At 36.7% G+C, this 19,597-nt stretch overlaps 1 protein-coding gene across 1 annotated transcript in view; it reads right to left on the reverse strand.

Annotated features, from left to right (window-relative positions):
• AKAP6 (A-kinase anchoring protein 6) overlaps positions 1-19,597 on the reverse strand; it is a 400,528-nt gene that overhangs the window by 124,273 nt on the left and 256,658 nt on the right. Inside the window, exon 8 of the mRNA XM_027773404.1 lies at positions 15,003-15,123. Within this exon, the coding sequence (XP_027629205.1) occupies positions 15,003-15,123 (121 nt within the window). The remainder of the gene's footprint in view (positions 1-15,002; positions 15,124-19,597) is intronic.

Here is a 19,597-nt window from a genome sequence, read left to right on the forward strand (position 1 = left end):
TCCCTACCACTCTTTCTTCCAGTAACAACTTGAACTAATCTGATTATAAAGAACTATCTATAGTGCACTTTTGTTTTTCAAGGACAGTGATATTTTTGGTTTTGTATTTGTTTTATATACAATATGAAAGGCTATGAAGCTTTAGAAACTTGGTTATCACAACATGAAAGTAAGAGTATTTTCTTAAAAAGGAATAAATAGAACATTTCAATGAATGGAGTTAAATTAATTATTGGTTGGAAATATGTTCTTCAACATATATGTATTGAGTTTTTGTTTTTGTTTTTGCTTGATAGAGGGCACATGCACTCACCAGAGAGACAGAGAGTGAGGGAAAGGAGAAAGCACCTCACATTGGGAACGGTCACACCGCGATCCCTTTTTCTCCATTTCTCTGTTTGGTCAGGATTTGGGGTATGTATATATGTGCATCTGGACTATTTCTCAAGCCACCAGGCCATGGAAGATCCAGTTGATTCAACCACCAGGCCAGAAGCCAGCCCTAATTATTCAGTTTCTATTATGTGTCAGGGACTGTGGTAGGTACTTGAAAGGTTTCAATAGACAATAGATATGAATTCTGCTTTCCCAGAGTGTGGAGGTCTAATAAAAATGTAATAATTCAGGGACCAACAGATGGCATAATGATTACATCACTGGACTCATATAGTTGGCTACAGTTCAAGTCCTGGACCTGGTGGCTTAAAACTCATGCTGGGTGCATGTGTGTGTGTGTGTGTGCCCAAGATCCCAAGAGGAGAATGGAAGAGAAGGGACTGAAGCATGGCCATTCCCCTGGGGGTGATTTCTCACTTTCTGTCTCTCTGTCTTTCTCTGTCAAGCACATGTTCCCTATAGCAAAAATCTCTCTCTTGAAAAAAAATGTCTAAATACACACACACACACACACACACACACACACACATATAATTAATTCTTAAATTTGGTCCACAAAGCCAAAAACTATTATCATAATATAAAATATGTATTTAATTAATAACAAAGGACTCACAGCTAAATTATTCTAAAGGACAGTTTTCTTTATTATTATTATTATTTTTAATTATTATTATTTTTTGAGAGGTTTTTGCTATAGGGCACATGTGCTCGCCAGAAAGAGAGAGAGATAGAGGGATAGAAACCAAAAAAAATCCCCCCCCAGGGGGGATGGTAACGCTGCAATCCCTTCTCCTCCATTCTCCTCTCAGGATTTTGGGCAGGTATGCACATGCGCCCGGCATAAGTTTAAGCCACTGGGTCCGGGACTCCAAGCGTGGTCAGCTACATGGCAGTTCGGTGACATAGCCATTATGCTAACTGCTGGTCCCAAGGATAGTTTTCTTATGAGTACTAAAAGGGACAGTATATTGTAATAAGGGGAGCAAAATCCAATTTGCGAATATTTGTAACATAGAAAAATGTGCTCCAGTCTGAAACTTGGCATATACGATGAAATTTTTTTATACTTATTTATATATGCATGATTTAAATGTCTTGGGAACTTCAGCATATCTTGTCCAAGGAATCTGACTGCATCCAAATTCAATCCTGATGAGAGATTTTTTTACATTAAACAAGTTAATATTTTGTATATATGTGCATAAGTGTACACATGTAAATGCATGTACATAAACACATTTGTGTGTGTGCATCTCATCCACAAACTTCTCAGTTTTCAATGATTAAAATTAGACAAAAAGGGGAACATCATAAATCACAAATGATTTTAATGGAAATGTCTGTAAGGATACAGAATCAACTATTTAGGAAAGAAGCTGACATTCTAAGTTAATATGGATTTCAGAAGTGCAGATACCCTAGAGAAAATTAAGATTTGTGGTCTGAGAAACTTTAGAAGTAAAATTGAAATCAGCCTGACACAATAAGGAATTAGCCTGGTTGGCTCTTAACCAGCTTCAGAAAGAGGAGAAATAAAGTGTGTGTGAGTATGTGTGTGTGTTTTGTGTCTTATGTAAAGGAATCACTGTTCAACAGGAAGACCACTCCATTCCTCTTAGCTTACCCCAGTGTGCCTCATTAGGGATAGAGTGTTACTGAAGAGCCTAGTTTAAGAATGTATGAGCTTTGCAAATGCCCACATTATTAAAAATATGCTTAGGAATACCCTTGTTTCTGAGAACTGAAACTGCTTCCTCAACAGTACTGGACAATGTGTTATTTTTTTTCCCTATAAATGGCATTCCTATAGACAATCTCTCCATGGGGACCCTTCTTCAGTAACTTCCTTTGGCAAAATCACGATCCATGAGGTGGAATCCTCCAAGGGCAATGTTGCCTTTAGTGCATCTCCCAAAAATCATAGATATTTTCATCCTTAGCTTTCCTGAATTGGAAAAAATATAATTCTTCAGGGTGCTAAGGTGCTTAAGAAGGTGTGGGGACTTTCACAGAACAGCCTAATGTCAACCCATGTCTTCTTTGTATCATCTAACATTTAGGGCTGCCTTCTTTCTATCTTAGCACAAAACACTTGTTTAAATGGAGGAAATAGTGTTCTTGCAAGAATTTTACCTGTCGTAGAGAAGAGGACAGGGGGCAACAGAACACGAAAGACTAGGAGCTCTTTAGAGGTGTCTTTAGACACCCAGATTAGGTTGACCCTGACAGACTTAATTTTTGTGATAGTTATTACTACACCTCAACAGGTATTTCAAGCTTTCTGCCTTTTAGAAACACAGTATGCCTATATTTTTTTCCACCTACTTTGAAGTTGATTGGGGCTATGTAATTCATTCTGGCCAATGATTTTAAGGAAAAGTAACGTGTCTCTTCCAAGAGAGAGGTCTAATGGCCAGAGTAAGAACCCCCATAATTCCCTTTTCTTTTTAGCACAGTGGGCTCCCTTTTGTCTTTGGTATAATGAGGGAATATTTAAGAGGGTGGTTGCTCTACAAAGTCTGAGTCCTGAAGTGAGGACAATGTCAAGCAGAGCCAATTTGCCAACCTGTAATGGATGTATATCAATAGTATGAATAAAAAGAAATCTTTGTTGGCCAGCAGATGGCATAGCAGTTATGTCACTGGATTCCCACATGGCCACCCACAGTTCTAGTCCTGGACCTGGTGCCTTGAAACTCACACTGAGCACGTGTATGTGTGTCCATGATCCCGAGAGAAGAATGGAGAAGGGATTGCAGCATGGCCATCCCCGCAGGGGAGTGATTTCTCACTTTCCGTCTTACCATCTCTGCCTCTCTCTATCTCCAATAAGCGCACTCACCCTAAGGCAAAAACCTTTTTATTTAAAAAAAAATGTAAAATAAATCTTTGTAACTGAACCTTCTGAGATTTGAGGGTTGTTTGCTATCTCATTATACTTTAGACTAATCTGACTGAGAAACTAGTTCTGTGGCTTTTAGGCCAGTCGCTTAACATTTCTGTGTTTTAGACTCAGAGTCTAGGAAATAGTGAAAATCTTGGTCTCTATTCTGAACTTCTTTATCCACTCTCTTCCCTTTCTTGTTCCTTTCCACCTAAGCTAGATGTTAAAATTGGAATTTAATTCAATATTATTCTCTTATCCTGGTCCCATAGAATATCTGCATCCTGTAGAGCCATTCCAAACCTAATACTCCATAAATGTTGTCCCTTGGGCAACTGCAAATCTATCTCCTCCTAAAGTTAGACATGGTTATAAGATGTGGACCAAAACAAAGGAGGTTAACAAGTTTATCTGTGGAAGGACTATGGTTGAGGGTTTCCCTTTGATGTTTATCATCTATTCTGAACAGGTACCAGGACTTCTTTTGCAATAACTAAAATATGATCTAGGTAATTTCTAGCTCTGCCTTCTTGCTTTAGGAATACATACATAAAATTCTAATAGGAATACACAAGTAAGAATGAAAATAAGGACAAAATATTTAGATACAATGGCATATATAAGTATCTCATATACTTTTTTGTAGTTATAGTAATAACCAATGCTTTCCTGATGTAACTACACAGACTATCAACCAATACACTCTTGTTGATGATAATGCTTGATTTTCTGGGAGAATGAGGCCAGTAGATGGTGACATGGTAATTAAATTAAAATTTTTTAAAAGTGCCAATTCATACCATAGGTGTTTAATCCTACATCATATAATTTTTTTCCAGCATCAAACCAGATTAGCCTGAATATGAATATGGCCACCAAAGATAAGTAATTTAAAAACAGGAAGTGCTAAATTGTTAAATAGTGAGGGGCATTTCAATTAAGATACTACCTGAAATATAATAAACAGTGTTGAGTACTTCAGAAGCCAAAGATGGCAGTGAACCAAACACTCTTTTTTACTAGGAAGTTAAATGTTCTTCTAATTTATTTTATAGAAGCCAGAAAGAAATTTACAAATATCTGGGGTTAAAGTCAAAGCTCCCAGCTTAACACAGGGGAGAACACTGCACTTGCCATCTAATTAAGTAAAAGCCATTTTTCAACAAGTTAAAGGCTAAAATTTTTTTGCAATTTAATCTCAAATTTTATTAGCAAACTATAATGATTACCTTGATTGCAATTAATAAAATCTCCCAAACTGGTTAACTCAGTTAAGTGCTATCTGTAATCATTTGGATTTTAACATGATGGTTCTTATGTATTACCCTGAAATCAAGCAGCACAATGAGATATTGATTACTTTTAACCTTTAGATCCAAGGATTCAAGAAAGGTCAGAGGAGGGGAACACTCTACCATTCTTGGCCAGCAAACAGATAGCCTTCAGGAGAATTCAAATGATTCCCATTGGCTAAGTAGATCCAAGATTAGTTCATTCTCTGGGTTGACAAGAAATGATGATACTTTTAAAAATAACACTGAACACATAGTTAGTGAAGTGTTATATTTATATAACCAATGGCCTCAGATGTGCTCCATACAACAAGTCTCAGGCTGTTAACCCTTTACCGAGTTTTGTTTGTGGATCCTTGTTGGAATAAGGTAGCAAATGTAGTTGCTTTCATGAGAATAAACTCATCTCATTAAACTAAGATCTCTTAGTAGGTTGTAAAAGGCTGAATACAGGGACCAGCAGGTGGCATGGTGGTTGGGGATGCTGAACTCCCACATGGCTGACCATGGTTCAAGTTTCAGACCTGGTGGCTTGCTTTCTCACTTTCCCTCTCCCTCTCTCTCGTGCTATCTCTCTCTAGTCAAATTCAAATAAATAAATAAATAAATAAATAAATAAATAAACAAACAAACAAACAAAGTTGAACAAAATAATTAAAAAAAAAAGGCTGAATACAATCATAGGCCACTGTTAGTCACTAGCATTTCTTCGGTTTTATTTTTCCATGACAGCATTTAGAATTGTTTTTCACATTTGTGCCACTGAAAAGCAAGGAGTTCTAGGTAGGGTCCAGCAGAATTATAGGCAAGAGAAACATAACTATTATGTGTTAGATTAATTTGCAGAACACTTGGCATTATTATTGCCAAGTCGTCAAATTGTTCCAAGTTGTTCCGGAAGGTTGTTATTAATAGTATGTTTTCTGAGGAAAGTTCTGTCTACTTTTGGAACTGCATTTCTGTTGCCAGGGAAACTCCTTTAAGCACAGTTTTCTAGGAGCACACTGCTGCTTTTGTTTGCCAGTGTCCTATTCATATCATCTAAGTAAGCGTTTTACATGCTCCAGCCTTCAGTCCCAAATGTTGAAGTTTTAGCTCATTTAAGTTGCTTTTTCAAACAAAGCTAATGCCTGCTATGATTTCCCTCTCTTCCTCTTCTTTCCTTGTCACACCCCCTCCCACTCTGTTCTCTCCCCATATTCCTACTCTTCCTCTAACATGCCCAATTCTTACTATTGAAGGTTTATTTTTTAAACAGTTGCATTAGGGCAGATAGTTTTCACAAGTTTTTGATAAATTAACTTTAATTTGAATAATAATTCCATAGGTTGCAGCATTAGTCCTTCAAGTGTTAATTATCTTTTCACTCTAAAATTAATGTAGTCATTTCCTACTGACTCCTCTACCCCATTTATTGAAGTGCTGAGGAAAACATGTCATTGAGTCCTGAGCCAGCTCTGTTGTTGTGATTAAGCGTGGTCACATGGCCCATCTCTGCCAAAAGGAGGGCCCTGAGAAAAGGTGACAAAGACAGTGATTTCCTGTCAGCAAAGAGTACGACAGGACTGTCTAGAAGTGATGCAAATGAGGGGAACTTTCCCCACGGCTTGTTTGATCCACTCTAGGCCAGAGCCTGCCAGGCCAGGGAGAGAGGGAGTAGCACAATGCCTCAGAGGCCAACCCAGAGCCAACGCACCTTCCGGACAGTAGCTCACCCGCTAGAGACAAAAACTGCTGGCGGGGCTTCTCTTCCTTACCCCTCCACACACAGAGCCAACTGTTTCTTGGCATCCTATTCTCTTAACATCCTTTTTTTTCTTTTAAAAAAGTGATTAAAATAGAAATTATAGGCTCCAGCATGAACAGTGCTTCATACATTGTTCAGAAACCACACTCTACTTTCTCTCCTAAACATTTTCAGGATGAATTTTACCCTCTCTTAAAAAAAAAAAAAGAAAAAGAAAAAGAAAAAGAAAAAATATATTCAAGTATTCATAGCAAACACTGATTCATCAAAGCTCAAATTAATATGACAGTTAGTCTAAAGACTTTTTGAACTTTAATAAAAATGGGACAACAAAGTCATTTCTAGATAGCAGTAGAGACAGCCTAGGTTTTACCATTCTGATCACTTTAAAATGACTAGATAATGTTATTTGAAATATTATAGTGATTTTAAGCATATTCTTCTTATCTTAATGAAGTTTTAATCTAACATACAATTAAGCTATACAATTAATCTACCAAGAAAGAGGTAAAAAAATTATCATTAAGTTCTTGTTCCTGATATATCTGGTACATTTTTACCTTGACTGCTTCAATAACCAATTATTTATTTCATTTTGAACAATCAAGGTAGAGCTATAAAACTTGGTACTGAAATTCCAACACAAGGTCTAATTAACAAAATTTAATTTTTTTGACGAGTACTTCTGTTCTATACACCAACAAGTGAAATTAAAAAGAAAAAGTTAATAGATTTCTTTTCCTATTTTAGGCCTCGCTATTGCGATCTGAACTATGAATCAGCTCAGCATTACATTTTTTAGAGCTTAAGTTCAGTTATAAGGGTATCAAGCCACATCTGAAATTATTTAGATCAATCTGGTTCAGAACAAATGAAAGAGATCTATTCCAGAGGGCTGAAATTTGTGAATTTATAAAATACAGGGATAATATGATTAATCTGTTTTCTATGATCAGTTCATAGCTATGACAACATCATTTTGGCATCAATAACTATAAAATAGCATGTCAACTATTCCCATTTTTCCTCTTTTACTTTATATTTTCTATTCTCTAGAATTTCTAATCCTATGCCCTTCACATTTCTCTTAAAATATTTTAACATACACTCAAATTCTCTAGAGTAAACATTTCCCCTTCCTCCGCTAAGATTCACCCTTTTCTCTGTTATCTCTTTTATTTCCAAACCAATTCTTTCATTGATTAGTTGTTTTGCTTTGTTTTGAAGACAGGGTCTGGCTATGTCGTGATCCTTTTGCCACAGCCTCCTAAGTAGCTGGGACTAACAGCACATGCCACTGCGCCTAAGTATTGAACCCAGGCTTCCCATATGGCCTCAGCCTGCCAGGTAGCACTGCCAAACCAAGTGATGCTACCACAATTGGATGCATTGTTTAGTTTTAAAATTTTGTGTTTTTAGCATTTTCTTATCTAGTAATACATCCAGACATGATTTAAATTTACTCTTTTGTTCCTCTTTGATTAACTTTGTATTAACTAATTTTAATGCATTTTCTTTTTTTAATGCTGTCTCTCATTTTTCTAAAATATAATATTGATATCCTTACTTATTAATCGTACCTGCTGCCAAACTATCACTGAAAGAAGCCACCTTTTGGTGAAAGTTGTGTTCCAATTCTCCAAACTTTACTTGGCAATAGAATCGAAGAATAATTATTACTTGTTAGAAATCATGGTTACAGGTTTACTTGTAAGAAACTCATGGCTAAAATTTCTCTACCATATCATTCTAAGTCTTTACATTAAAATATCCTAAAGGAAAATGATTTCAAGGCCTAGCCACAGCGATGTAGGCAGTAGAGGCACTGCTGTATGACAATGGAGGCTACATAGGTAGGCCATAGGTTTGCATCCTGGGTCTACCCCAACACACCAGACATGCCCATATGCCTGTGATCCTGGCTGCAGGGCTGGGGCAAGATCTCTGCATAAGGATCCTGTCGAGGGTGCCTTACTATCTCTCAAGAATAAATAAATTTTTTAAAAAAGTTTTCATGGCTAACTATCGAAAGAATCTTAATTTCTTCAAAGGCAGTATTATGATTTTTTATCATGAAAAACATAAATTTTACAATGAGTAATTTCCCTCTTTGTTTTCACCACCAGGAAACTCAAAATTTTGGGATCATCTTTGGTATGATTTTGCTTTAAGGTCCGTGTGCTCGCCAGAGAGTGGAGGAAAAGTGAGAAATCACTTCCCCAGGAGGGATGGCCATGCTATAATTTTTTGGGCATGCATGCCTATGTGCCTGGAATGTTTTTCATACTGCCAGGGCCAGAATTTTAACCAGGGTTGGCCGTGTGGAATCTAGCTCCCTTAACCACTGGGCTATGGGGCAGCCCAGAAGTGTTACTTTAACCCCTTAGAAATGATGTAATCTAGGGCTTCCCCTATAGTGTACTAGTTAAGTCCAGTGCAGAGGGAACTGGATCCCACATAGTTGACCATGATTCAAATTCTGGCTCTGGTGGATTGAAAAACACATCAGGCATGTGTATCCCAAATCCTGGTAAGATGGAGAAATGGAGGAAAACAGATAGCAGTACGACAAATCCCAATGGTGTATGGGGAGGATGTTCTCTCTTTCTCTTTCTCTCTCTCTCTCACAAGCATACACACTTCCTGGCAAGGAGAGGGGAAAACCATATATATATAATTTGGGACCAGCAGTTAGCATAATGGCTATGTCTCTGGACTCCCATGTAGTCGACCATGGTTCGAGTCTCAGACCTGGTGGCTTAAACTCACGCCAGGCGCGTATGTGTGTGTGCCCAAGATTCCAAGAGGAGAATGGAGGAGAAGGGATTATGGTGTGGCCATCCCCCCTGGGGAGTGATTTCTCGCTTTCTGTCTCTCGGTCTTTCTGGAGAGTGCATGTGCCCTAGAGCAAACACTTCTCAAAAAATATATATATAATTTAATATTTTATTGATGAGCTAAGCTATTCCTTTAAAAAAATGTATAAACATGGTGTTGTAGTAAGCCTTATACTATGTGAAAACAACACTTATTTTATTATCACAATCATCATTGGACTGCAACTTTTGAATTTGGTCCTTGAAATTATCTCATGGATTCTGAAACTCCATACTAACCCAGCAACATTAGGAGCTCTGCCATCCATGGTCTGTAATTAGCAGAGAACTGGCATTTCTTTGTGAATAGGTAAGAAGCCCCAGGTAGGGGGTACCCTCACACTACTACAAAGTCATCTATGGGGGGCCAGCAGGTGGTGTGGTGGTTTAAGGAGCTGGACTCCCATGTGGGCGACTGCAGTTTGAGTCCCAAGCCTGGTAGCTCCCATTCTCACTCTCTCTCTCTCTGATCAAACTGGAAAACAATAATAAAGTCAAATAAAAAATAATTCTTTTAAAAAAATAAAGTCACCTATAACTGCTGAGGAAGACAATATAGAAGCAACAGTAGCAATCCACAACTCTACCATAACTCTCTGGTAGTTAAAATGCTTCCAGATTAATCAGTCTATAAAATTTATAGGATGGGGGAGGAGGTGTCTTGAGCTTCCCTGAGCCCAAGAATAATGCCACCTTTGATCTGTAGAAATGAAAAAATGGAGCTTTTCCTTTGCAAGTGGGTTTTAAATATTTCTCCATTAATAGTTAATGCACATGCAGACCAGCAGAGTGACAGCTCCCTGTGATTATGAATTCTGCCTTCGTAACTGTAGTCCAAATAGGAGCTGAACTTTCAAAATCATGGTGGTTACTTTTGACAAATTAAATTGTCCTACTTAGGAAGGTAGGAGGAATGAAAAGAAAGAAAGAGAGTAGGAGCAAATTCTCCTTAGAGGTAATTCTCAGATTGAGGAAGAAACAATAAAAGGACTACATTTGTGTTTTCTAGGCTGATAATACTGCCAATGTTTACTAGAAAATAGGTACAGGAGGTCCCTATGCAGAGCAGACAGAGGGGGAAGGGAAGACTTTGGCAGTATGATTCTCTGTCTCAAAACTAAGAAGAAAATATATTTAAGGAACTGGTTAGTTTTTTAATAAGAATTAAGCTTCTCTTAAAACACTGCAGTTTAAAATAAATGAAAAAGAAAGTGGTCTCAAATTTTATATATACACTTTGAAAATAACAAGAAATAATTTAAACATAAAATTCACTTTATAGCCCACTGACGTATTAAGATTTCTAAATTAAGTCAGAGTGTATCATTGCGTTCTTTGCCTGTTAAATTCAATCCTTTCTCATGTATAAGTTCCTTGTATATTGTCCTGGCTTTGGGTAACAAAAATATCACAAGTGTCCTACTTAGAAGGTCAGCTGAATATATAGTCTGACTTATTTATCTATAGTTCCATTTATAGCAGTTAAATACAGGTGATTTTTAGCAAAAACCAGAATACAAAAAGAAAGAAGCAAAACATTTAAGGGACACAAAATGTGGAATATTATCTGTTGATGATAATGTGTATGATAATATCTTTAACTGAACTAATAGTGTATTTATGTTGGGAAAATTCATTTTGCAAGCAGTAATAATATACAGTGATTGAATGTATAAAAAAAGAATATAAAAATAAAATCGGGAAGGTAGTGCCTAATATTGAAAATGCTAAATTAGCTTTACTCTTACTATCATATTAATAGATTTTCTCTAAGCCAACATTTATAAAAGTCTCTGGGGATCAACCCAGGACTATATAAACCCATGAAGTGCAGTAACTATATATGCCAGAAGAAGAGGTGAGAGATAAAATACAGAGAGCCACCCAGGGAGAGGAGAACATAGATTTCAAATGCTGGGATAGCAGGAATAACGATTCAGTCCTGGTTCATAGTTTCCTGAGAGTTTACCATCACTCATGAGAAGATCTCTCTTCAAAGTTTCACTTCTGTCCTTTTTTATTAACAGTATGGATCAAGAGCTTAATTTCTATGTTTTTTTATTTGTTTGTTTGTTTTTGTTTTTTAGAGAGAGCTTTTTGCTATATGGGGCATGCACTCACTGGAGAGAGACAGAGAGCAAGAAATCACCCCCCTGGGGGATGGCTGCACCACAATTCCTTCTCCTCAATTCTCCTCCTGGGATCTTGGGCATGCATATACACTCACCCAGTGTGTTTTAAGCCACTGCATATGGAACTCAAACCAGTCAACTATGTGGGAGTCCAATGACATAACCTCTACGTCATCTGCTGGTTCCCATTTCTATGCTCAATTTTTTTAATTCAGCAACTATTAGTTTGATATCAACCATGAAAGATATTTGCTTAGCAATATATAGATATAAATGAAAGGCATTTTTCTTGGTATTATACAGTATTTAAGAAATCAGAGACCAGCAGGTGGCGTGGTGGTTAAGGTGCTGGACACTCCCACATAGTCAACCACAGTTCAAGTCCTGGATCTGGTGGCTTGCTTTCCCACACTCTCTCTCTCTGTCTCCCTTTCTGTCTCTCTTTGGTCAGATTAAAATAAATGAGTGAATAAATAAAATTAAATAATTCTTAAAATAATAAGAAAAAAAAAAAGGAAATGACGATGGGGACCAGATGGTAGCATGGTCGTTAAGGCATGGGACCCTGACATGGTCAGCATGGTTTAAATCCTAGACCCAGTGGCTTGAAAATTATTCTGAGTGTATGCATGCCCAAAATCCCAGGAGGAGAGCAGAGGAAAAGGGATTGAGGCATGGCCATCACCACTGGGTTTGATTTCTCACTTTCCCTTCTCACTGTCTCTCCTGGAAATACACATGCCCTATGGTTAAACCCTTAGAACACACACACACACACCAAAAAAAGAAGGAAAGAAAGAAATGAAGGTAAAGCTCAGGCATGATGGCATAAATGGTAGGGCATCACTGTGTGAGATTCTGACTATGTGGGAGCTCTAGGTTTGGTTCCAATTTAAGCATGTCAGGCATGGAAGCATATGTCTATAATCCTAGCTAACTGGGAGGATGAGACAGGAGGATACTACATAGCAAAACACTATTGAAAATACACCTCTCTTCTTTTCTTTCTGCCTACCTCTTTCTCTCCTTTTCTCTAAAAGAAAGAAAGAAAGAAAGAAAGAAAGAAAGAACGAAAGAAAGAAAGAAAGAAAGAAAGAAAGAAAGAAAGAAAGAAAATACAGATAGATTAAGACAGACTGGAAATCTGATGTGAAATAGGTTGGGGATCGTGGTGAACTGTCACAGTGACTGGGGGAACATGAATAATAAATGTTCTGTAGTACAAGGAATAGTTCCACAAACTAACAAAAAGATTATTTTGTTCCAAATGTCAGTGATATCCTTAATAAAAAAATTTTTAATTTAAATTTAAAAAACTTGATACAGAAATGAATTCTTTCAAGGCCAAAAAATACAAGGATTAAGGATGATTAAAGTAGTCTCCACGAATATTTAAAGCCTAGGAAGGCCTGTAGACCACTTGAAAAGTTTATTCCTGCTATGATTATAGGCTAAAAATCCCCTTTCTGCAAGGCATCAGTTCATTTGATTCCTGGAAAAGCAGATTAGGACAAAAGGATGGGTTATTGAAAAGACAGATTTAACCTGGGAAACTCTGGGGGTTCTTGAGGAAAACCTGAAATTAATTCTTCTCCATCAGTTTTTCTAATTCAGGAGCTACCCCAAGTTCTAAACAACTCCTTAGCCAAAATCCTCAGCATTGCTCAGGAGGTTTTCAAACCTCTGAAATAATCTGGGGGTTTATATAAAGAAAGGCCTTATAAACCTGTAGTATTTGCCCTTGGTTTCTAACTCTAGTTTTACTTTTACTTATATGCCGAATGCAAAGTTAATGCTGGTCTAACAATCTGAGCTATGTTCAGCACCTAAAAGCAGAAGGATGATGACAGAACATGAGTCACAAATGAAAAGCTACACTACAAAAAATGTTTGGAAAAATACTATAACCCAAAAGTACTGAGTGGGTGGCATAATGGGCTTCAATATGCTAGAATGGGAATGCTCAGGCAAAGCATTTAACAAGGAAACCACAAGAAAAAGAAGACTGCACTTTTTGTTCAATGATTTCCTATTAATTGTGATGTAAATTGCATGGATGTGATTTTGACAAAGAATAGCACTGTTTCTGAAAAAATAATGTCTTATGTGCAAAATACTAAATGCATCAAGAATAAAAGAAATGTTATTTGGCATCATGAGTGCAATAAAGTCTGAGATAATGGTTTATGATTAGGTAACCTTTGTATTTATTTTCCTGTTTGGCTCAATTTTTCTTACTTAAGTCTTAGGAATAAAATATTTTTTATTGAATTAAATTAATATACATTTATAGGCATTTTTCATATGTAATTTCTGATCCTGACATGAAATGTGAAATCAGCTAACTTTGGTAATATTAGGCCAACACTGTAACTCTGACACTAGAAGAGTGGATAGTTTCATTGTTAATGTGGACAGCTATCCATATGGGAAGAGTTAATAGTCCACAAATTCCATTAATGTCGGACAAAATTCTTTAGAGAGTACAATGTCCCCAGTTCTCATGTCCCTGGAGAACTGTTTCTTCTCTTAACTAAGATGATCCCCAGGGGACACTAATTAAAGTCGACCAGACCCTTGCAAAGTACAAATAACTCCCTCTAGAGGGGGTAAAAATAAAAATAATTTATTAAAGAAAGGTAATTTAAAATGATAAAATTGAAGAAGAAAGGAGACAACTTTTATTTGACCTTGAATGTACTTCTTATTCTACAAGAAATTTTAAAAAGCTAGAGGGTAGTTGTTTCTTGTCATTATACTGTTGCTGATTCTATGGTTAGTTATTAATTTTATTTTTTATGATTCACAATCTGCTCTTTGAAATATGCCATATGCTCAAAGCAATTCAAGGATGACAACTGTCAGAATTACTCCAATAAAAATTGCCTAAATGAGGAAGATTTACTACAGTCTGATATTTCAGTGGAAAGTCTCTCTTCCCTCCCAGACAGCTTTTGCAGGCAATGTGAATCTTGCAACCTCTTTTTTTCCAGTCAAAATCACATGGTTGTTTTATAAGAATGTCTAAGACTATTTAAGCAGAATTGGTAAAACACACTATGCTATGGGTGAATTAGCAGACATGGAAAACAATATAGATAGTTATTAGATGGATTGCTTGCAATCAATATATGAATTTCAAGCCAGTTTTCTTAAATCACACTCAAATGTATTGAAATTAATATGACAGTGTCTACTCTATGTATCACTAATAAACATTAAATTGGACAAGCTCTGTACCCTAACAGCGGCAAGCCAAACTAAAGGCAAATTTCTTTTTTCTTTCAGAAGATCTGAGGGGTGGATAGAATCCACCTGAGTGCTCCAATCAAAACACATTTTGTTAAATGTAACTAGTCCATTTATCCTTCGTTTTGTTTCAGTCTATTTATTAATGCAGTTTCATTTATTGCTATTCATCTTGAAGATAAATCTTTGTCCTTCTATAGAATTACACCAAATAGAATGTGATAAAGGGAACTTTCTTGCAATTATGATGTCGGTGCAGCCTGTCAGAACACAAGGGATAGAAATGAGTTTGGGGACAGGGAAGGGAATTCTAATAGACACCATGATACATACAATGAACGCAAAGATATCCTGAGAGAGAGAGACTTGTCAGGCTAATCAGATCTTCCACAGCAAGGTAAAGGCAGGAAGGGTAGTTCTAACCTTGTAAAGATGCTGCTGCTGCTCCTCTGACATCATCAGGTCGTGGCTGTCCATCACGAGGGACTCCATGTCAATCAGCCAATCCCAGAGCTCCTGATATTCTGAATCAAAGTCCAGAAGCCTGAAGATAAGGCACAAAATGTATTATGCATAAATACAGTGTAGTTGTTAAAAATCTCATATTAGAATAATATATTCTTGAAAACCCATGATGTTCCTAGGTGATACCTGTAAAAGAGAAGAGAAAAATTCTCTGTATAGTTACACAGTGGGCAAAATAGGAACTCAAGTCTGTGACACAGTCACCTCTAAGATTCTAAAAACACAACATGTAATTCTGATGCTCATACTTGAGACATGTCATGGCTATTTCCATTTGCTCCACACCTGAGAATTTGTAGCCCTTGAACAAAATGACCATCACTATGTACCTGTAGGAGTTTACATAAATCAGAATGTAAGAATGACACCCTCAAAATTTGAGTCTTTTTCTCATCTACTAGATTTTCCATAGATACTGTGCCTCAATAGATTTATGAGTCAGAATATTAATTTAAAATTAATTCCTCTACAATGATCACAATATACTATCAGATCCAAAATATTTTCAGTGGGAAATGACTCAATCATTGATCTGTCCATCTGCTGTCTACCTGCCGATCTCTGCAAACATATATCCTATATTTATTGTCATGGATGAGTAGCCAGCACTTCAGCTTAACACTCAGAGATAGGCTTGAGTAACTCTGGTAAGCCAGTGAGAACCAGTGGCAGATCCAGTATAAGACAGGTGTTCCCCACAGACATGTAGGAAACAAAGGTAAGGACAGGAAGTCAAAACAATGAATCTTTGAATAGCTAGCAATCATTAAAATTCAAAGGAGGATCACTATGGTTTTCAACAAAATAAATCATTAGAATAAGGAGCTTAAAAGGATTAATGTGCTTCTCTATTGAAAGCCTGGTGAATAAGTAAAGCCTGGATTCTTCTAAAACAGTGTGATCAGAAAATGAAAGTGCAGGATGAAAAACTATGACTTTGTCCTTCTCCCCCCAAAAATCATCCCCCTAAAATAAATCCTACAGTTCTGTCAAACTGTAACTGAGCAATACCCTATCAGTATTAATGAAGTAACAGACTCAGGTATGAATAAGAATTTATCAATTGAGTGGGGTTTTTTTCTACCCATTCTTGTCTCTACACATTAAATGACAGATTTCCAAAAGAAATGAACATCCACTTTTAATAACTAATAATTTAATCTTAAGCTATTTGTCAAAAAATATTTAAGTGTGCCTGGTGATGGGAAGGCTAGATTTAGAATTGTCTATTTTATTTTAATTACTTTACCATAATTATACAGTTTCTTGATTAAAACCATAAGCAAGCACCCAGTAGCAAGGAATACTGGGTGTCTATCACGTAGAGTTGATCAACAAATGTTTATTGAATGCTAACGAAGGGTATAGCTGATGTAGTCAAAACCTAGTGGGGCTGTGGTGACTGAGAGCAGCACTTCACTAACTACAATGTGTATGTGGTGCAGGGGAGGATCTTGCTGCAATGGAGATACTGATTCAGTATTTCTCATGTGGGGCTTGAGCTTGTGCATTTCTTTCTCACAAGTGTTGGCAATGCTTCTGGACCATGTACCACACATAGTAGCAAGGACACATGTGAAATCTGTTCCAGTACCCCATTTCAAAAGAAAAAATCAAAACTAACCATGGTAACAGGGACAAATCAACAATCAGCCTTCCTTTAATAATTCTATGATCAAAAAGGAATGTAATAAGCATTTTCTTATGTGAGAGGCATAAGCATTTAGAAATACCTCCTGGATTATAGTCACCATTTTTCTTTCCTTCTTTCTTCCCACATTTTAACCTTAAAAATAGCAGAAAGTAGTATGTCAGCTACAAAACAGGGGAGTGTGATCCAGGGGAATACTAAAAGCAAAGGCGAAAGGAAGGGAAAAGTTCACCGCTTCCACTTTAGTGACTGTGAAAATTGAGAAAGAAGGGTGGGAGAAGCAGGAATTGAGATGTGTGTCCTCTGCTCTCTTAGTCTAAAACCTAGAGAGAAGGCATATGAGATAGACTGAGTGGAAAGCCAAAAGCAAAAAATTGTTAGATCCATTTTCTGCTGGAAACTCTTGGAGGAGAGCATCTTATATGGTGTCCCCATAGTAATCTGGATTGGGGATATTACAATCAGAAAAAAAAAAAAATGTCTCTGGTTAGGACTCCCTTGGCTATCCTGTTCTCTACTTCCCAAAGACTCCAAAGTTTCTGAAAGTTTGGCTGATAAATCTGAGAGAGGTAATGCCATGGCACCAAAGACACAATTACTCCAAGTAGAAGCAGGTCAGCCTCTGAAGCCAGACCTCAAAGAGTTGGAAGGCCCAGTGAGGGCTGAGATGAAATTTAGTCAGCCAGAAATAGCCACTAGCACCTGACCTAGCCAAGAGATGACAACATAAACTAGACCAGCTAACTCATTCATGAGGGACAAAACCTCATCATGTCCTAGACTAAGTCCATTTTGGTGAACCCAGCCAACATATACCCAAGCACCATGTTAAAGCAGGGAATCCCAATATACTCCAGAATCTCAAAGTCATGTAAATCCCTATATTCTCAGATGCCGTCTTGTAACAACAAATGGAGGGGAATAAGAAAACTGAAAAATTGAGCATTGATTCAAAGAGATTATTCCCTGAAGAAGATGCTGATTTATTAGCAAGGCTTACTATGTTTAAAAGTCTGAACTCTGATCTTAAAACAAAGCATTTTTTTCTTTCTTTCCCAGGAATGTATGAATATAAAGTATCTCATGAAGATTCTAAATGACCAAGAGAAAATAAAGAAGCTTGTTTTCTTTTCATATATGTGTATGATAGAAAAAACTTAATTGATTGTGACTGAGTAATTCAAGGACAAGGGATAAATTTATTATCTTTGCACCTCAGTGTCCAGTTCAGTATCTGGTGACTGATGATGAATGACTGTAGATAATAAAACCAAAAACCTTCAGTAGGGCAAGAATGACCTTAAGAGAGTAGCATATAACAGAGAGAATACATATTGGGTCATTGGAAAAGTCCTGAGGCATTTTTGCATAGAAAAACAGAAAAATACGTCATGACTTTTCCAACAACCCAGTAGTATCTCTTCCCCAAATGCCAATATCAAAGCAGCTAGTGCAGCGCGGACACACTAGTTCACTCATTCTGTAAGTAAGATTTTGTCTTTAATCTTTGATAATGGCAATTTGCTTATTTAAAATATATGTAATAGATGCTTAATTAATGTGATTTGCCTTCCCATTCCTTTCATCTCTTATTCTTCTCTATAGTGAACGTTAAAGGAGATTTATGAATAAGAGAATTATTAACAGATTTTAAATAAATGAAAATACATACAGGATAACAACTTGCTGTGAATTATTGACATTTTTCCTTTGGCTATTTACCATGCCTTTATATATGTTCAGTTGTTCCCTTCTATTATTCTCTTTATCAAGGGCTATAGAATGAAAGCTAGTTAAATGTACCTAAGACAACAGTCTGCACTGGAGACCTGCAAGTGGCAATTGATACACAGATACGTACTCTTTCTCTGAGATAGTCCATTTTCATCCTAGCTGAGAGTACCATATTGTGTTTCATTTGTGTAGAATCAGTACCAATGTTCTAAACAAATTCTTATATGATTCTAATAAGACTCTAATTTGTGCTTGATTTCAGATTCTTGGCTACATATTATTTCACAATTTGAAAAAGACCTAAGATTTTTCTAAATTTAGTGGAATCAAACATTTAAGGTTGGGGCCAGCAGGAGGCATGCTGGTTAGGATGCTGGACTGCCACATGGTCGATGTGGTTCAAGCCCAGACCGGATGGCTTGGAAGTCATGCCAGGCCCATAGGTGTGTGTGTGCCTAGAATTCAGAGAGGAGAATGGAGAAGGGACTGTGGCATGTCCATCCCCCAGGGGATGGTTTTCTCACTCCTCCTCAACTCTGTCTTTGACTAAACTGCACATGTGCCCTATGGCAAAAACCTAAAAATATTTAGTTATAGTAAATCAGAAATAAATTACTGAATTTCATTGTTGGTTCATTTGGAAGCTTTTGAAATGAATATAATTTAATGTGCATTTTTGTTTGGAAACTTCTTAGGTAAGGAAGTAGTTTACTTTCTTATGTTTATATTACCTGCTAAACATGTACAAGTATTTTTCAAGTTACTTTATAAAAGACAATGTCTTCCAGAAAAAGTGCCAACTACTATCAAGGAAAATAGAAAAAAAATCATAGATGAGTAAATTTATCAAGGGTAGCATAGAACTAGTTAATGATTTTGTATCCTCTTGAAGAACATGCTGATTCTATCAGATGAATTCAGAAAAAGGTTGTGTTTTTTGGTTTTTTTTTTTTGACTACCTAGTGACAGATGATTTCTCTCTTTTTAGAAAGGAGAGGGGTGATGGAAATTACGGTAAGTAGCTTGGAACCTTATAAAGGATATGAGTACAAAAACTACTGTTTTCTTTATAATTGTACTTGGATTTATGCCAACTCATTCACACTCA

This window comes from Tupaia chinensis, unplaced genomic scaffold, assembly GCF_000334495.1.
Source record: "Tupaia chinensis unplaced genomic scaffold, TupChi_1.0 Scaffold000350_1, whole genome shotgun sequence".
NCBI classification, from domain to species: domain Eukaryota; kingdom Metazoa; phylum Chordata; class Mammalia; order Scandentia; family Tupaiidae; genus Tupaia; species Tupaia belangeri.